At 40.9% G+C, this 14,080-nt stretch overlaps 1 protein-coding gene across 50 annotated transcripts in view; it reads right to left on the reverse strand.

Annotated features, from left to right (window-relative positions):
• SORBS1 (sorbin and SH3 domain containing 1) overlaps positions 1-14,080 on the reverse strand; it is a 234,952-nt gene that overhangs the window by 43,661 nt on the left and 177,211 nt on the right. For 31 of the 50 annotated variants that reach the window (XM_081267226.1, XM_081267225.1, XM_081267203.1 and 28 more), the window contains 4 exons: positions 12,940-13,023; positions 8,781-8,846; positions 8,109-8,210; positions 4,249-4,298 (listed from right to left, as the gene is read on the reverse strand). In XM_081267226.1, the coding sequence (XP_081123352.1) occupies positions 4,249-4,298; positions 8,109-8,210; positions 8,781-8,846; positions 12,940-13,023 (302 nt within the window). The remainder of the gene's footprint in view (positions 1-4,248; positions 4,299-8,108; positions 8,211-8,780; positions 8,847-12,939; positions 13,024-14,080) is intronic. The other 19 variants (XM_081267217.1, XM_081267205.1, XM_081267211.1 and 16 more) reach the window with 2 other exon arrangements.

Consider the following 14,080-nt stretch of genomic DNA (forward strand, 5'->3'; position numbering starts at 1 on the left):
CAATAACCAGGCCCTGCTTTCTCTGGGTTCTTGACACAGCCAACAGTAATCTCCTCACTCTATCTCCTGGTTAGCATCTCACCATCCCTCACCTATAACCCTGTGACACACATACCATCACCACTCCAGCCTGACTCCCTCCAATCATCTCTGCATATCACTGCTAGTGATATTTCTAGAAAATATTTCCTGCTGTCACACTATTTATTGATCCAGTCAGCAAATATTTACTGAGCACGTCCTCTGTTTCGATCACTCTCCTAGGTATAAGACATTCAGTAGGAGCTCACATTCACTGTTCAAAACAATTTGGTGATTTCAGGTAGGAAAAAACAAAAAGTAACTGTGGTTAACTACAGAGGAGAGGGGTATCTAGACAATCCACTCTAAGTTTCAAGTTATAGACTTTTGTAATGCATGACACAATTATTTTTATATTTATAATATAATGTCACATTTTCTTGACCTTTCCTCCTCCACAAAACAAGGGGTGCTCATTTCCTCTTGGGTCTTATCAATGCATCTGTCTATCATACTGACTTCACAGTCTGTTTCCCATGTTACACCTGAACCCCTCAGAAGCAATTTATTTTATTAGTCTTTGCATGCCTGGTACCTAGTGTGCACTGGTGGAATAAGTGATTCTGAAAGTAAATGCCTACATGCACACGGATTTCTGATATACTTTCAGGTACCAGGGGAATCTCTAATACATCATATAGTTCTTCAGGTTATGTCTGTTCTTAAATCAGATTAAGGGGACTCTGGTATCCTGTATATCTAGGAAACAGTGACTTGTTCTTGAGTGCCACCATCTGGTCAAATAGAGTAAAGCTCTCTTGGTTAGGCAAAGAAGACATCAGGGCTAATCAATACTGAAATATCAAGCAATGATGAAAATGAGTAGTTCCCACTAATTGATACATCTGACAATGCTAGAGAAATGAAAGAAAAATCAGACATTACTGTGATGGTAACCATAAGAATATTTTTTTAGGGCTAGGACTGGTCATTATATCAGGATCAGGACTATGGCTGATTTTCTTCCTCTGTTCCTAGTTCCTTTCATATCATGTGATATATAATCAATTCTAATTAACAAAATTCTAAACTGTAGTCTGTCCAAGACACAAAAGTAGGTTTCAAAAGCATCACTTCCCCAATGGCCACAAAGCTGGGAACCTGAGCCATCTGGAATTGCTTTCTTCATTCCTTGGGTTAGATAAAGTTTGAGTACATCATCCCTACCCATCCAGCAAAAGGGAACAGAATCAGTGTACAGGTTGCCTCAGTGCCAATCAAGCTGGATTTGGGTTGAGATTTGCAGACCCGTCCATCTATCCAGCAAGCATTTATTGCACACTTCTCTTTGTGTCAGACTGGTTCTCACCAATAACAAATATGGAAAAGTGTGCTGGGTGCTGTGGCACATGCCTATAATACCTGTGACTTTGGAGCCTCAGAAGGATAGAAAGTTTGAGACCAGCCTCAGTAACTTAGCAAAGCCCTGTTTCAAAATAAAAAATAAATAAATAAAAAGGACAGGATAGAGTGACAAAGCGCTTTGGGGTTCAAGCCCCAAATAAAAGACAGAGGGGAAAAGAAAAAAAAGAAAAAAGCTTATGCATTTAAACAAACCAGGAGAAAAGCAAGCCTCATACTGAAAATTCCTCAAACAGTAGAAGAATGAGGAAGAAACTATCTATTACTGTCAAGTATTTCACAAGAGCTGACCATGGCTGGAAAACAGAGGTCTTTAGAAACCTATTTCAATGATTCAAAATAAGTTGATAAATTAACACATCAAATATCTTTATGGATGCTCAGAATGCCTGGAAATGATTTGCTCTGTTAAAAACTGTATTAGTCCCCTTCAGTCCTACACAGGGTTGCTTAAATTATGTGATGGCTCAAAAAACAAAGAACCTTGCTATGTCTTCTGCTAGTTTATTACCAAACTGGAGTCAGTAATGAAGCAGGTGAGACTTTACTGCTGACACGGGTTCCCTATCCCAGAACTTCACTGTTCCTATTATGGACAGTGCGCTCCTTGTTCCAGCTGAGGAACTGTGGGCATTACACTACCTCAACATGCCATTTCCTCACCTAGGCAATGAGGATTTTGATCCTGGAATGTTGAGAGGAATAAACAAGATAAGGTAGATAAAATGTTAAGCATAAGGCCTGCCAGGTAGTAAATGCTCAGTAAGCAGCTTTCCTCCTCCATGACCCTCCACCATGATGTCCTGCCTCATTGCCTCAGGCCCACGACAAAGGAGTTGATTGACCTTGGACTGAACCTTTAAAACCAAGAACCCCAAATAAACTTTTCCTCCTCTAAGTTATTCTCATTAGGTATTTTGGTCACAGCAACAAAATGCTGACTAACTCAGGACAACATCTTCATTCCTATGAATAGGAATATAGCATAGAGCCTTATCCCAGAAGAGTTAAGGAATCAACTCATCTGATCACTGAGCTCAGAAGCAGCCTTCTCTTCCTTGTGTCCTTGAGAGAGATAGGGGTGAAGAGGCAGAAGGGGAGACCAGGCAGCAGGGTTAACACTGGGCAAGCCTGAACCAGTGAGGGCAGGGAGAGGCCTGGTTGAAGATTCCAATCAGGCACTGTGCAGTCAGCAAGGCCAAAGTGACAAGCTAGTAACAAAGGGGCAGCCTTGGGGGTCCTAGGAGAATCTGTGGAGAGCTGTGGCCTTGAGGAAGCCCTTTACCTGCAGGTCACCAAAGGTCACCTGGTGGCCTTCACGTCTGGAAGCACATCTCCTGGGATCTAGGGGACCTGTGAATTGTCACCCTTACAGCTGAAGGCAGAGCTTCACTGGAAGCTCTTCAACAAATTAAGCCTCAGAACCGAGAGGAGAGGGAGAAAGGGGAGGAGGTCCCAATGCCATGTCTCAGCCCGGACACTTCTGTGTCATACTGGTGGTTTGGTCACTACCCCACAGTGGGTACAAGAGAGTATACCCTGCCTTCTGAAGCCAAGGTGGGAACTCTCCACGAAGGCAAGTAACTTTCCTTCCAGCTGCTGTCTTAATATACTTCTCAATTTTTTCTTATATTCTGGGATATATTAATCATGAAGCACACATATTTATAGAAGAAAAATTAACATAATGGATCCAAGTTATTCTTGTTAGAGCTTTTGAGTACTATTCTAAAAGGATTAAAGTTTTTCCATCTTCCCACTGAAACACCCAAGTCCTAGCCAACTTTCAAATGAAACTCCTCTTGCCTAGTACCTGCATTGGCATGGTAGGCAGGGCACACTCGAATGACTATGATACTTATAAAAAAAAGTCTATAAACAGCAATTTTGCTCATTGTGGCTTTACCAACCAAATGGAACAGGTAACGGTTGTGCTGTGCTGTTGCTTCTTATCATATTCCAAAGAACAGGCTGCAGATATAATGGTGTAAAGACAAGGAAATGCTCCTACCAGAACCAGCTCCTTTCCCCAATTTATTGGGTGTGTCAGGCACCAACGGAGATGGAGGGCCTTGTCCTTAAGGCCCTTGTGCATCATTAACTCATATTTATAAAATATAATTCAGGTATATGGCAGCAAAAATAAGGGCCACACAAGGTACTATCATGAGACTGGACATAGGAGGCTCAGTACCTATTAACAATCTAGAATGTTTGCCATTTACCATTTACTACCTATCTAATAGAGTGGGGGTAATAGCCAGACTGATAACTGCATGACTGAGTTCAGAGGAGGACAATCTGGTAGAGGACTCATAATGGTTTGGGGGAGATGGACAGGAGGCTGATGGTTACCCCATGAAGAACTGAGTAGAGGATGCAGAGTTCTAAGAATCTATTGGGGGGGTCCCACATAATGTGAGACTCAAGTTTAAGTTGGCCCCCCTCCTGGCTCCAAGTTCCTCATGGAAGATCTAGACTGAGGACCCAACCTCACGAGCTATCCCACCAGGATCACTCCCTTGCAGCCACCTACCCCTTCCCAAGAATTTATAGGAGAACGGATTCTAAACAAAGACAAATAACTTCACATTCTATACGTTAAGACATCAACATGAAGAAAAGCTTATTAAAGGCAGTATGAGTCATCACGAAATTAACTAGAAAGAGAAGGAGAGAACAAAAGAATAACTTGAATGCTACAATTAGATCTCTCTACTGGCCACCAAACTGTACATCATTGAAGCCATTAGATGGACACAAATATAACACACTGGGTCCAAAACATGAGGAGTGACTACTTACTATCCAGGAGGCTCTGGGGAGATGTCCAGAGAGGGGCTGACTGCTGAGCTCTGCAAATGAAAAAAATAATAATAATAATCTGTAGATGATTTATTTTGACTCAGAGATTTCAAGCTAAGGGAAAAAGAAAGAAGCCACTTTCCTTTCCTCATTTAGACAAAAATCTCTAGGAGCCAAGGGGCCTGGATACAAAGGTTTCTGGTGCTGGTGAAGGGTGGTGCTCTTCTTGGAGAGGAAGCTTTCAGGGCACAGGGGTTCTCCATGCTCTGGACTTTTCCTTCCAGTTGATACAGCCACAGCTCTCTGGGTGAGTCAGGAGATGGCCTCCTGACTTAATTGTCTTCAGTTGCAGGTCCACCAGGCAATGGTCCTCCTCTGGGCCAAAATGCAACAGCACACCCTTCACCAGCATTTCCCCAGCCCTCAGACTCCCCTGCTGTGCTCACTGCAGATCCCTTCATGCGCCCGAGGTACCACATCCAGAGAGAGGGTAATGCAACACTTTAGATACAGAATGCACACACAAAAAAATGCATTTTGAAAGACCACACTGTATTCATATAATTTGTTTATGGCTGCAGATTGAAAAGTGTGGAAATGGGGAGAAACGTAATTTCACAAAAAACCTACTAATGACCATTTCAGGGAATGCTTTATGAAACTACAGGCCACCACACAAAAGAAGAAAATCACCAAGAGCTACATGCAGAGAGAAAGCAATGTAAGTGTGTAGGTTAGGGTCTCTTTTGTTGTCATGGAGAGAAAAATGTGAAGGGCTCAATATATTTATTTTCCAATAAACCAATGTAAAAATTAATACTCCTATTTCTAACAATAACCATTTTAAAGAAAACAAGCTATCTGGAAAAGAGACAGGAGAGAAAGAGAAAGAAAAGGGAGAGACTGTGGATGAGGGAAAGGAGACGGCACAGAGTAGGAGGCCTTCATGGAGGCTCACTCACCCTGCCCTCTGCCTGCCAAAACACCCACCTTTCATCTTTGAGGGCATATCTGTCCAGGATGAGGACATTACTCTTCAGAGAAAGCACCAACTCTTACCTCCACATTCACCCTCCAGCCCTCTGGCTACCCTGGTCTCACTGACCTTCCCCTCTCCATCTTGAATCTCCTACCTCTCAGCATCTGTTCCATTCTGCTCTTCCACCTTGGAAGACCTTGCCCTGGTCTCCATCGCTGTGACATCCTCAGGGAACATCCCACTCCCTTCCTTCCTTCTATGATTACATCTTCTCAATCAGTGCTGCACTTCCGCAGGATTCCCTCATTGTTGCCAAATATCTAACTCCCAACAACTACTCAGCCAGCGCCCTTCAAAGCCTTGACTAATTTCTTAGTTATCAATTCCACTGACCTTTCCTGGGAGTCCCTGTTTTGGGACTCTCTGAAGCACTTGGGTCATTCTCATACTTCCTTTACGGGTGTCTGTCTCTCTCTCTTCTCCTAGTTCTTTGTCCCTCACACCAATTAGGTAAAATATCCCACTGCAATTTCCTGGGTGATCTCTCTCCCATCTCCCAGCCCTCTATGTTGGTGCCACCACTGTAAGGACTCTCATCGCTGCCCGCCTGGACTACTGCCACAACTTACTCACCTCTGAGACTCCAGTGTCCTCTCCCTCAATTCATCCTCTCTAGAGCAATGCCATTAGTCTCCCTAAAATACTTCCAGAAGTACATCACTGATTTGAGGGCGAAATTCATCGTCTCCTTAGCCATATTCTCTGCACCTGTGCAATCCAAGGTCAAGACTCTTTCCCAAACCTACCTCCTACTATTTTTACCCTAAAATTCTCATTCCAAAAGACCTTGTCCTATCCCTTAATTATTGTGCTTCTGTGATCTTTCCAATGTGTTCCCAGTGCTTCTAATGGACATCCTCTATTTGCCATGTGCTTAAGTTCCACTCACCCTTTTGGATCTTGGCTAACTCCTCTGAGAAGTCTTCCTGATTTCCCATAAGACTTCTCTCTCGGGGCCCTCAGAGCCCATGCCGTTCATTTAACTCTTAGCAGACACCACTGTCTTTTACTTACGAATGTAACTGAACTGTCAAGTTCCTGAAGGCAAAGGCTCTCTTCTTGTGTTGGAGTAGGCCTCCACCAGCAACGTCCCACACATATTCACACCAATAACAGGCATCAGTCAACTGAACCAGTGTAAAGATGATTCACAGAGGCACCAGACACTTCTTTAAGTTCTGAGTGCTGGAAACACGCTCTGCCCTCAGGAAGGTAGCAGTTAGATCAGGGGCTCTCTAACTGCCTCCCATCCTTGCATGGCTTACGGAAGCTCACATTATTTTGGACTACTTTGAAAAGTGCCTCCTGATTCATTCTTGGCCAACTTATCACAGACCTCCCATCCTGCATCCTAGCCCACATCAGGACTTACCTGACACCACAGTTCTTATTCCAGAACTTGCTATGGTCTGCACCCCACTGGAAGTTTCAATCCAACAGTAACTACACCAGGTTCTTCCTTGCCCAGCTTCCCCCAATCCCAGTCACCCATCTGCCTCAATTGTGTGCATGGTGACTCACTTCTTATATCTCTTTCAAGTTTTAAGGGAGGGCCTGGGCCTAACTACTGGCTATGCTGCTTCCTCATCTTTCTGTGTCTCTAACTGCCCTGCCTATCCTGCAGCTCACTGACTTTGGACACTGGATGCTCTTACCAGGGGTTGAACCCATAGTGGCTGCTACCAAAATCCCCTGATTACTCCACCCTTTTTCTGGTTTGAGTTTCCAACATCCACATCACTGTTCACACCCCTCATGTTGGTGGTCCAACCCTTTTAGTCCTAGTTCTGCTTCCATATAACATGGATCTGTTAGTGCTTTCCACTTTTCCTGCCATAGTCCAGGGACCTTCCTGGCTTCTTTGGCAGTGTCCACATTCCTTTTAACTTTCTCTAAAGTTAGCTTTTCCTCTAAGACTCGCCTTAATTTTGCCAGGGAGTCCTGGGGACAGTTCTGCATAAATTTGGTTTGTCCTCAGAAACCCATTTACCTTGAAGTGGCTCTCTTTCCCTTACTTCTTTTCTTTTCTTTCTTTCTTTCTTTTTCTTTTTTTTTTTTTTTTTTTTTTTTGAGACAGGTTGTCACTAAGTTTCTAAGGCTGGCTCTGAATTTCTGTTCCTCCTGCCTTAGCCTCCCAAGCCATGGGTTTACAGGCATGCACCACCACACCTGGCTCTCTCCCCTACCTTTTAATAAATGACATTTTGACAAAGCTCCCTTTAAAAATATTGATGCAGGTTCGGTCTCCAATACTTGTTTATGGCTAGGCTGTCTGACTTCTGAAGTGCACTTTTTCATTGAGAACTTTATGAGCTTTAAAATATAAATACTATAGCTTTGACAGGGACTTAAACAGAAAAGGCACTCAAATGACTTCTGCTATGTTTTTGAAAATGACCTCTGAGGTTGGTATCTCCCAGGACAACAAAAAAAGACAAGGAACTTGCCTGAAAAAAAATAACTCCCTGAAAATTCAGAGAAGCTAAACAGAGGCAAAGGAAAGGAACTTAAAAGGGTCACCCTCTAAAAAGCAAAGAAAAAGAACGGTAAGGCTATGGCGGGGTGCGGGGGCAAGTTTAAATCACCAGCCACTCTGCACATATTTGAAAAATGCCCTTTAAGGGAGATGCCAAGCTCAAAAGGAATCCAAACAAAAATTGGCAGTGGGGTGGGGTCTCAAACAGGAGTCAGAAAGCCATGCAGCTTAAAATAACCAGCATCACCGTCTGTCACCTCAACTACATAAGAAACCATAGAGCAGAGAGGAAAACAAAGCAGAGTTTGAAAAGGAACCGACAGCATGAGAAAAACCGGGAAATACCTGTGGCGGGTCTGCACTGGGTGTTCTATTTATCGTCTCCATTTTTTCTAAATCTGCCTCTAACTCTGTTTGGCAGAGGTTGAGATCTTTTTCTAGATTAGTCTGGTTCAAGAAAGAAAAGATGGGAAAGAATGTTTTAGTTTAGACGAAAGGGGACAGAATGGAAGGTCAAGTTTGAAAATGAAGTTTTTAGTGTTATACTTTAATAAGGCCCAGATGGCATGAGTTAATCATAAGAGCTCATTAGAAATTAAAGACATGAAAACAGAGAATGCAACATTAGGCATGTACAACAGAAATCCTGAAGTATCAGAGCTTCAAAAGTCTATTCTACTTGCTAACGAGAACTACCAATACCACAAAAAAAAACACCTACCTTTAAGAAAAAGCCTACTTTCTATATTTTCAGACTAAGTGACTGTGGCACATACCGTATGTCAGAAGAATAGTAATTGTTTTTTAAAAACCTCTAAACATTAGTATATGTCTTAGAGACTTTGTTAAATAGTTTTATCACCAAGTTAAAAAAAAAAAGAGTTACCAAGTTAAACAAAAAAAAAAAAAAAGAAAGAAAAGAAATGATTTAAGAAAAGAAAACAAACCCACAACACTCACACTAACCAAGGCTAGAGAGCACACACACAGTCCACGGAGGAGGCACAGCGGAATTACCTTTCTATCCTCTCTAGGAAGGATAGAGCAGTCTCCAGGAGTATAATCCCATATCTTTTTGGGAGGCTGACGGGAAGCAGAGGAGGAAATGAAGAAATGAGCATAAAGACATAAAGACAAACATGGAGGCTGGCTCAAACAAAGAGGGGCACACTAGGAAAACTGTACCAACATAGAAAGGCCAACTCAAAGCAAAGGGCTGGGGACTCTGCCTGAGGACTCGAGGCTGCCTGCCCCAGGGAGGACCTGGAACCACTAATTAGGAAGTGTGTTTCTAACGACTGTGTCTCCAGAGCAAATCAGCATTAGCTTCTAAGTATTGAAAACTTACAAAAAGGAAAGGGAAAAACCAAAAAAGCATTAACACAAATTTGAACCAAATCAGAAACTTTCAAATCCCCCCCTTGTTCTTTCCAAACTAAGACTAACACTGGATATTATACATTTTTGAAACATTCTTCCCTACTGTAAAAATAATTCATTATATGTTAACAAATATGTGAATCTAGATGTTTGACTAATGGAGGGTAAACTGAACTATATGTGCTTCCTGTAGTTTGTAGCAATAAAACCCACATACAAAACAGGCAGAAATGGTACACTAGACAAATTCATAGTGGTGGTTTTTAATTCTCCTTTTATAGTTTAATTAGACTTTAAAGATACTATTGTCAGTAAAGACACAGCTTCCATCCTCCTTAGAGAACAGAGTTTAAACTTAGAATTTAAACAGTAGACTGGTAAGGTTATTTTTGTTTTCTACTTAACCCTTCATGTTAGAATTAAAAGCTGCATCCCTAAGATGGAAATCTTCTGGGTGGTTGTTGTAGATTTAACAATGGAAGGGTTTGGAGCACAGGATGGTCAGAAGTTCCAAAGCAACATCCCCAGCCCATTTTTCTTCCTTCCTTCCTTTCCTTTTTTTTTTTCTGTTTGTTTTTGAGACAGGGTCTCACTAAGTTGCTAAGGCTGGCTTTGAACTTCTGTTCCTCCTGCCTCAGCATCCCTCTAACTCTGGGGCCTCTCTCCTGCCCCATGGACTTTCTTGTGCTGCCTACTTATACTTGAAATCTCTTAGACAAGGACCTCTGAGGAGATGAGAAACATCTCATTACTGAGCTCCCACAATTTTATGCAACTTTCATTATAAACAATCTTTGGAAACATTCTAACTGGTTTGTGTTGAGAAATGTGGCCTTGAGTTGTGGATGAAAATCATGTCAATTTCTGTAGAAGTTAGAGGAGAAAGAAGAAGGAAAAGCTGATATTCAGGTTCTCTGTAATGAATCTGCAAAAGAAAAGTGATCCAAAATACATTCACCACTGATGGCAACAGATCAGTAATGTCATCTCTGTATATGTATATTCTGCATTTTGTAAAGTTAAATAATATTAACAATAGTGTTTATCTTTAGCACTTAATACATTTGGACTGTTTATCTGGAAAGTAGACTTTTTATAGTTGCATGTTACCCCTACTTATTTCTTTATCATAAAAAAAAAACAAAACAGTAAACAAAAAACCAAGATAATATTTACAAATTAAATTGGTTTTAAAATAACCATCCCCAAAATGGTCCCTGTAATCTTGAATTATTTGCTGCTGTGTGACAACTTGTTGAGCTAAAAGTTGTTATAGTCCGAATCTTGCTAAATTCATTTTAAGTGGCTTTAAGTGAAGTAGTTGAGGAAGAGTTCAAGGTAAAAGTCTAGTGCCAAATTTCTGGTGGGCTTGACTTAGGGGAAGTGAACTCATGCTGGTGCAAACAACAATTTTAAAAAAAAGGTAGGAATGGTAATTTATGTGATTTGCTAGGAGTTTCTATTTCATCTGCTTCTGAATGTTTAGAAAAATTTCCAAAGCAACTCCCAAGATTTATACCATTTTATGTCTCTTACTCCTTTGTGGTCCATAGTGGCTGAGGCAGAAAGACAAAGAAAAAATTTATCCCTGTCATACTGTCTTCCCAAATCTGTTGGTTCAACTTGATAATAAGCCCACTCTTAGGTGCCTGAAGCCACAAGGAACTGTTTCTCTCAATGCTGTTCCTCAGGATATGGGCATTGATTAGGTTATTCTGTCAAGTCTTCAAAAGTGTTATTATCTCTTAAAGTAAGACCTACACAGAAGGGAGCAGTCCCATTAGGATTAGGAGGTCGGTGCAAGGAATGTGTATGGCTTCAGAGAAGAGGCCATTTTGAAAAGTATCTCTAAGTCTAAATAATGAAGGGTGTTTAAAGCAATAGGATAGGAATTCAAGTTATAGGAAGATCCCAATAAACAAATGGACTGTGTTCTCAGTATTGGTTTGAGATGGTTGTACAGTTCTCAGATCAGTTTCCCCCTAGAGTCCATGTTAATTTACCAAACTATTCCCAGCTTATTGAATGTATGCTGGGAAAGCAATGATGCCTATTGCCAACAAATATTGTGTGTAACGATAGATTGTTTACAATGATTTAGAAACACAAACCAATCACAATTAACTAGGGGGAAAAAGTCATGATTTTTCCTAAAAGCTAACATTTCAGTTAAAAACTAGTTCAATTATTTGACAGAGAAGATGGCTAGAAATTTTTGGCTTCTGAAAGGAATTTCAAAAACAGTCGCATGGAATCTTTATTAAACATAATGTAAATAGTTTTTGCTTTCCTGAATCAAAGTAGCATATTATTGTTACATATATCAATCGTGGTGTTTTTGGGGGGGAAGAGGAAGAACTATCTGAGTATCAAAAGAAGCTTTTTTGTGCAATCATTGAGCAGGTTTTAAGAAAAAGAAGAAAAGGAAAAGGGTCAGGATACTGTTATACATTTGAATGTGGAAAAGATTTCTTGAGTACACTTGATGTTTAAAAGGTGGCAGAGAAAAAAGGGAGAGAGAGGAGAAGAAATGAGGTGTCCCCTCCTCAAAGCTTTGGGGAGGGGAGAGGAAAGGAGGGGCAGTTTAGGCTGGATGCTTCCCTCTCCACTGCTCCTAGGTGGCCCTCTTCATGGAGGGTGGCTAAGCAGCCACTGGGAGGGACCAGAAGAACAGAACACCTGTTCCTACAAGCAGGATGTTGCAAGCCAGGTGCTCCCATCTCATGAATCTGAACTTCCAAAGAAAGCTCAGCATTGCTAAATCAAATTGTCAATCCCAGAGTACCAGTTTAACTTCTTTCTAATAAGAAAGACACAACAGAATTTAATCTTTTACTGAATGATTAAGTTAATTCCTGGCTGCAAATAAAACTATCATCCCAATCCACCTTTATTCAAAAACTGGATTCAAGGCTTAAATCTCATACAAAACCTAATAAAATGTTTTCTTATGCTATCTCCTCTACCCACAAATTCTTTTTGAATTTGTAATAATTAAGGTTTTATAGTAGAGTTTTAAAGGCAATGTCTAGTCATCTCGAGTGGAAGGATAAGCTCGATTATCCATTCTGTCTGATATTCCTTTGCGTGCAGGGCTAAGAAAATCCTTCTTTAAGTATCAAGGTCAATTTGTACAAAAGCCAATTCAGAGTTGTCATAGGGGAAGCTGCAAGATATTAGTCTGAACCCTACATTTGCTAGAATTTCTAACCTCCATTCCAAATGTTGGAAAATATTATTCTAACTTATAAAAATTGTTTCTCAAAAGTTGCCTATCATGGGGCTGCATTTATAGCTACACCCACAGAGGAAAAAAATAACTTCTTTTTTTTTTGGGTGGTCCATTCAGGCACTTGCCTCACCTAGGTGCTTTTAAAAATGTTACTTGAGGCAGCAATCATGCTGGCCGCCCTGTCATGTAACACATTTCCCTGTTTGTCTTCAGCATGCCAAACAGACTTTGGGCAAGGCAATGAACCAATGGCAGAAAGAACGCCATCCACAAAGCTTGTGATAGTTGGTGTCAAAGGGGAGTCCCAGAAGAAGCAATGGTTTAGTTGTGCTCTTTGGGATATTCTGGTAAGATATTCTTCCAGAGCTCACTGTCCTCTCTTGGTGAAGTAAAGCAAGGAAAACTTACAGGTTGTAATAAGACAAGACAATCCCACGATTGACAACCTACTTGACTGCTCCCCACTTTCTGAATTCCTCACTCATGGATCTGATCCTTTAGCAGCAACAATGCATCAACAGCATTTTTAAAAAGGTGTAGAACCACTGAAGCTATTAAACTTACCGGTTTCCCAAACTCCAACTCCGAAAAGAATTTATACCAAGGCTCATTCTTTAAATCTATCTCTTCTGGGCTTATATCCCGACTCTATAGGGGTTGGTGATAGGGAAATGGAAGAAAGAGAAGGATAACATTATGCAAAGATTACATAGGAACAGGCCAGTAGAGATGCAGTGGTTTCCAGGGATTTCCAGCAGCTGCATTCAACAGCAGCAATGGTCCATTTTTTACTGACATCAGCAAAATCAGGGAGCTAAAACAGGAGGGAGAGGACGTGTTTATGAAAACAGGGAAATTGAGGGAGGGAGCAGCACGTGACTCATTCTCAGTCCTACGGCAGAGGCAAATGGACTAGAGATGGCAAACTCTGCACCACACTGCAGCTCCTCACAAGAAATCTGAATGTGGGCACAGCAGTATTCCTCAATAATTCTCGATACTGTGGGAGAAAAAGAAAGCCCCTATTTCCTCTTGCAAAGAACTATTAGTTATGAACAAATAAAAACATTGAGCATTTATGCCAGTTGAGTAGAGCAAACAGGTTTTACGGGCTAGTACAGTTTTAGTGCTTATTTGCAAGGTTGCCTTGAGGTTTTCAAAATAAACGAAAATACTGACACTTTATAAAAGCCAATTGGTTAATACTGCATCTTTAATGGCACATGAACAGGTGAGAAACCATGTCCTGTACACAGCAAAGTGGAAGATGACATCAGTAAGAACAGAGAACATAAGTGAAAAAACATTTTAAACAAGCATCTGTGGGAGATGAGTACAGACAGAATATATTTTGTGTTCTAACAAATAAATGTTAAAGAACCAGAAAAAAATTAAGTGAGGGAAAAGCCAGACAAGACAGATAACAGAACAGGGGGAAGAAAACTTCTGGGTTATGTTACAAAAAATAAGATTTCTCATTTCATATAACTCTAAAAGGTATCACATAGACTGGTAATCTGATTTTTTGGCTTTAATGTTTAATCAAATATGTACAAAGTGCTGGAACCTTACTCAGGGGAGTAACATAAACTTCTGAAAATAATCAGTTGGAAAATGAATATCTAGAAAGAATCAGGTTTCCTCCTTCATACACTGGAGATGCATTCACATCAGACAAAAGTATTTGGCTGAATTAAACTCATAT

Source organism: Spermophilus citellus (assembly GCF_964194105.1).
Source record: "Spermophilus citellus genome assembly, chromosome: 15".
NCBI lineage: Eukaryota > Metazoa > Chordata > Mammalia > Rodentia > Sciuridae > Spermophilus > Spermophilus citellus.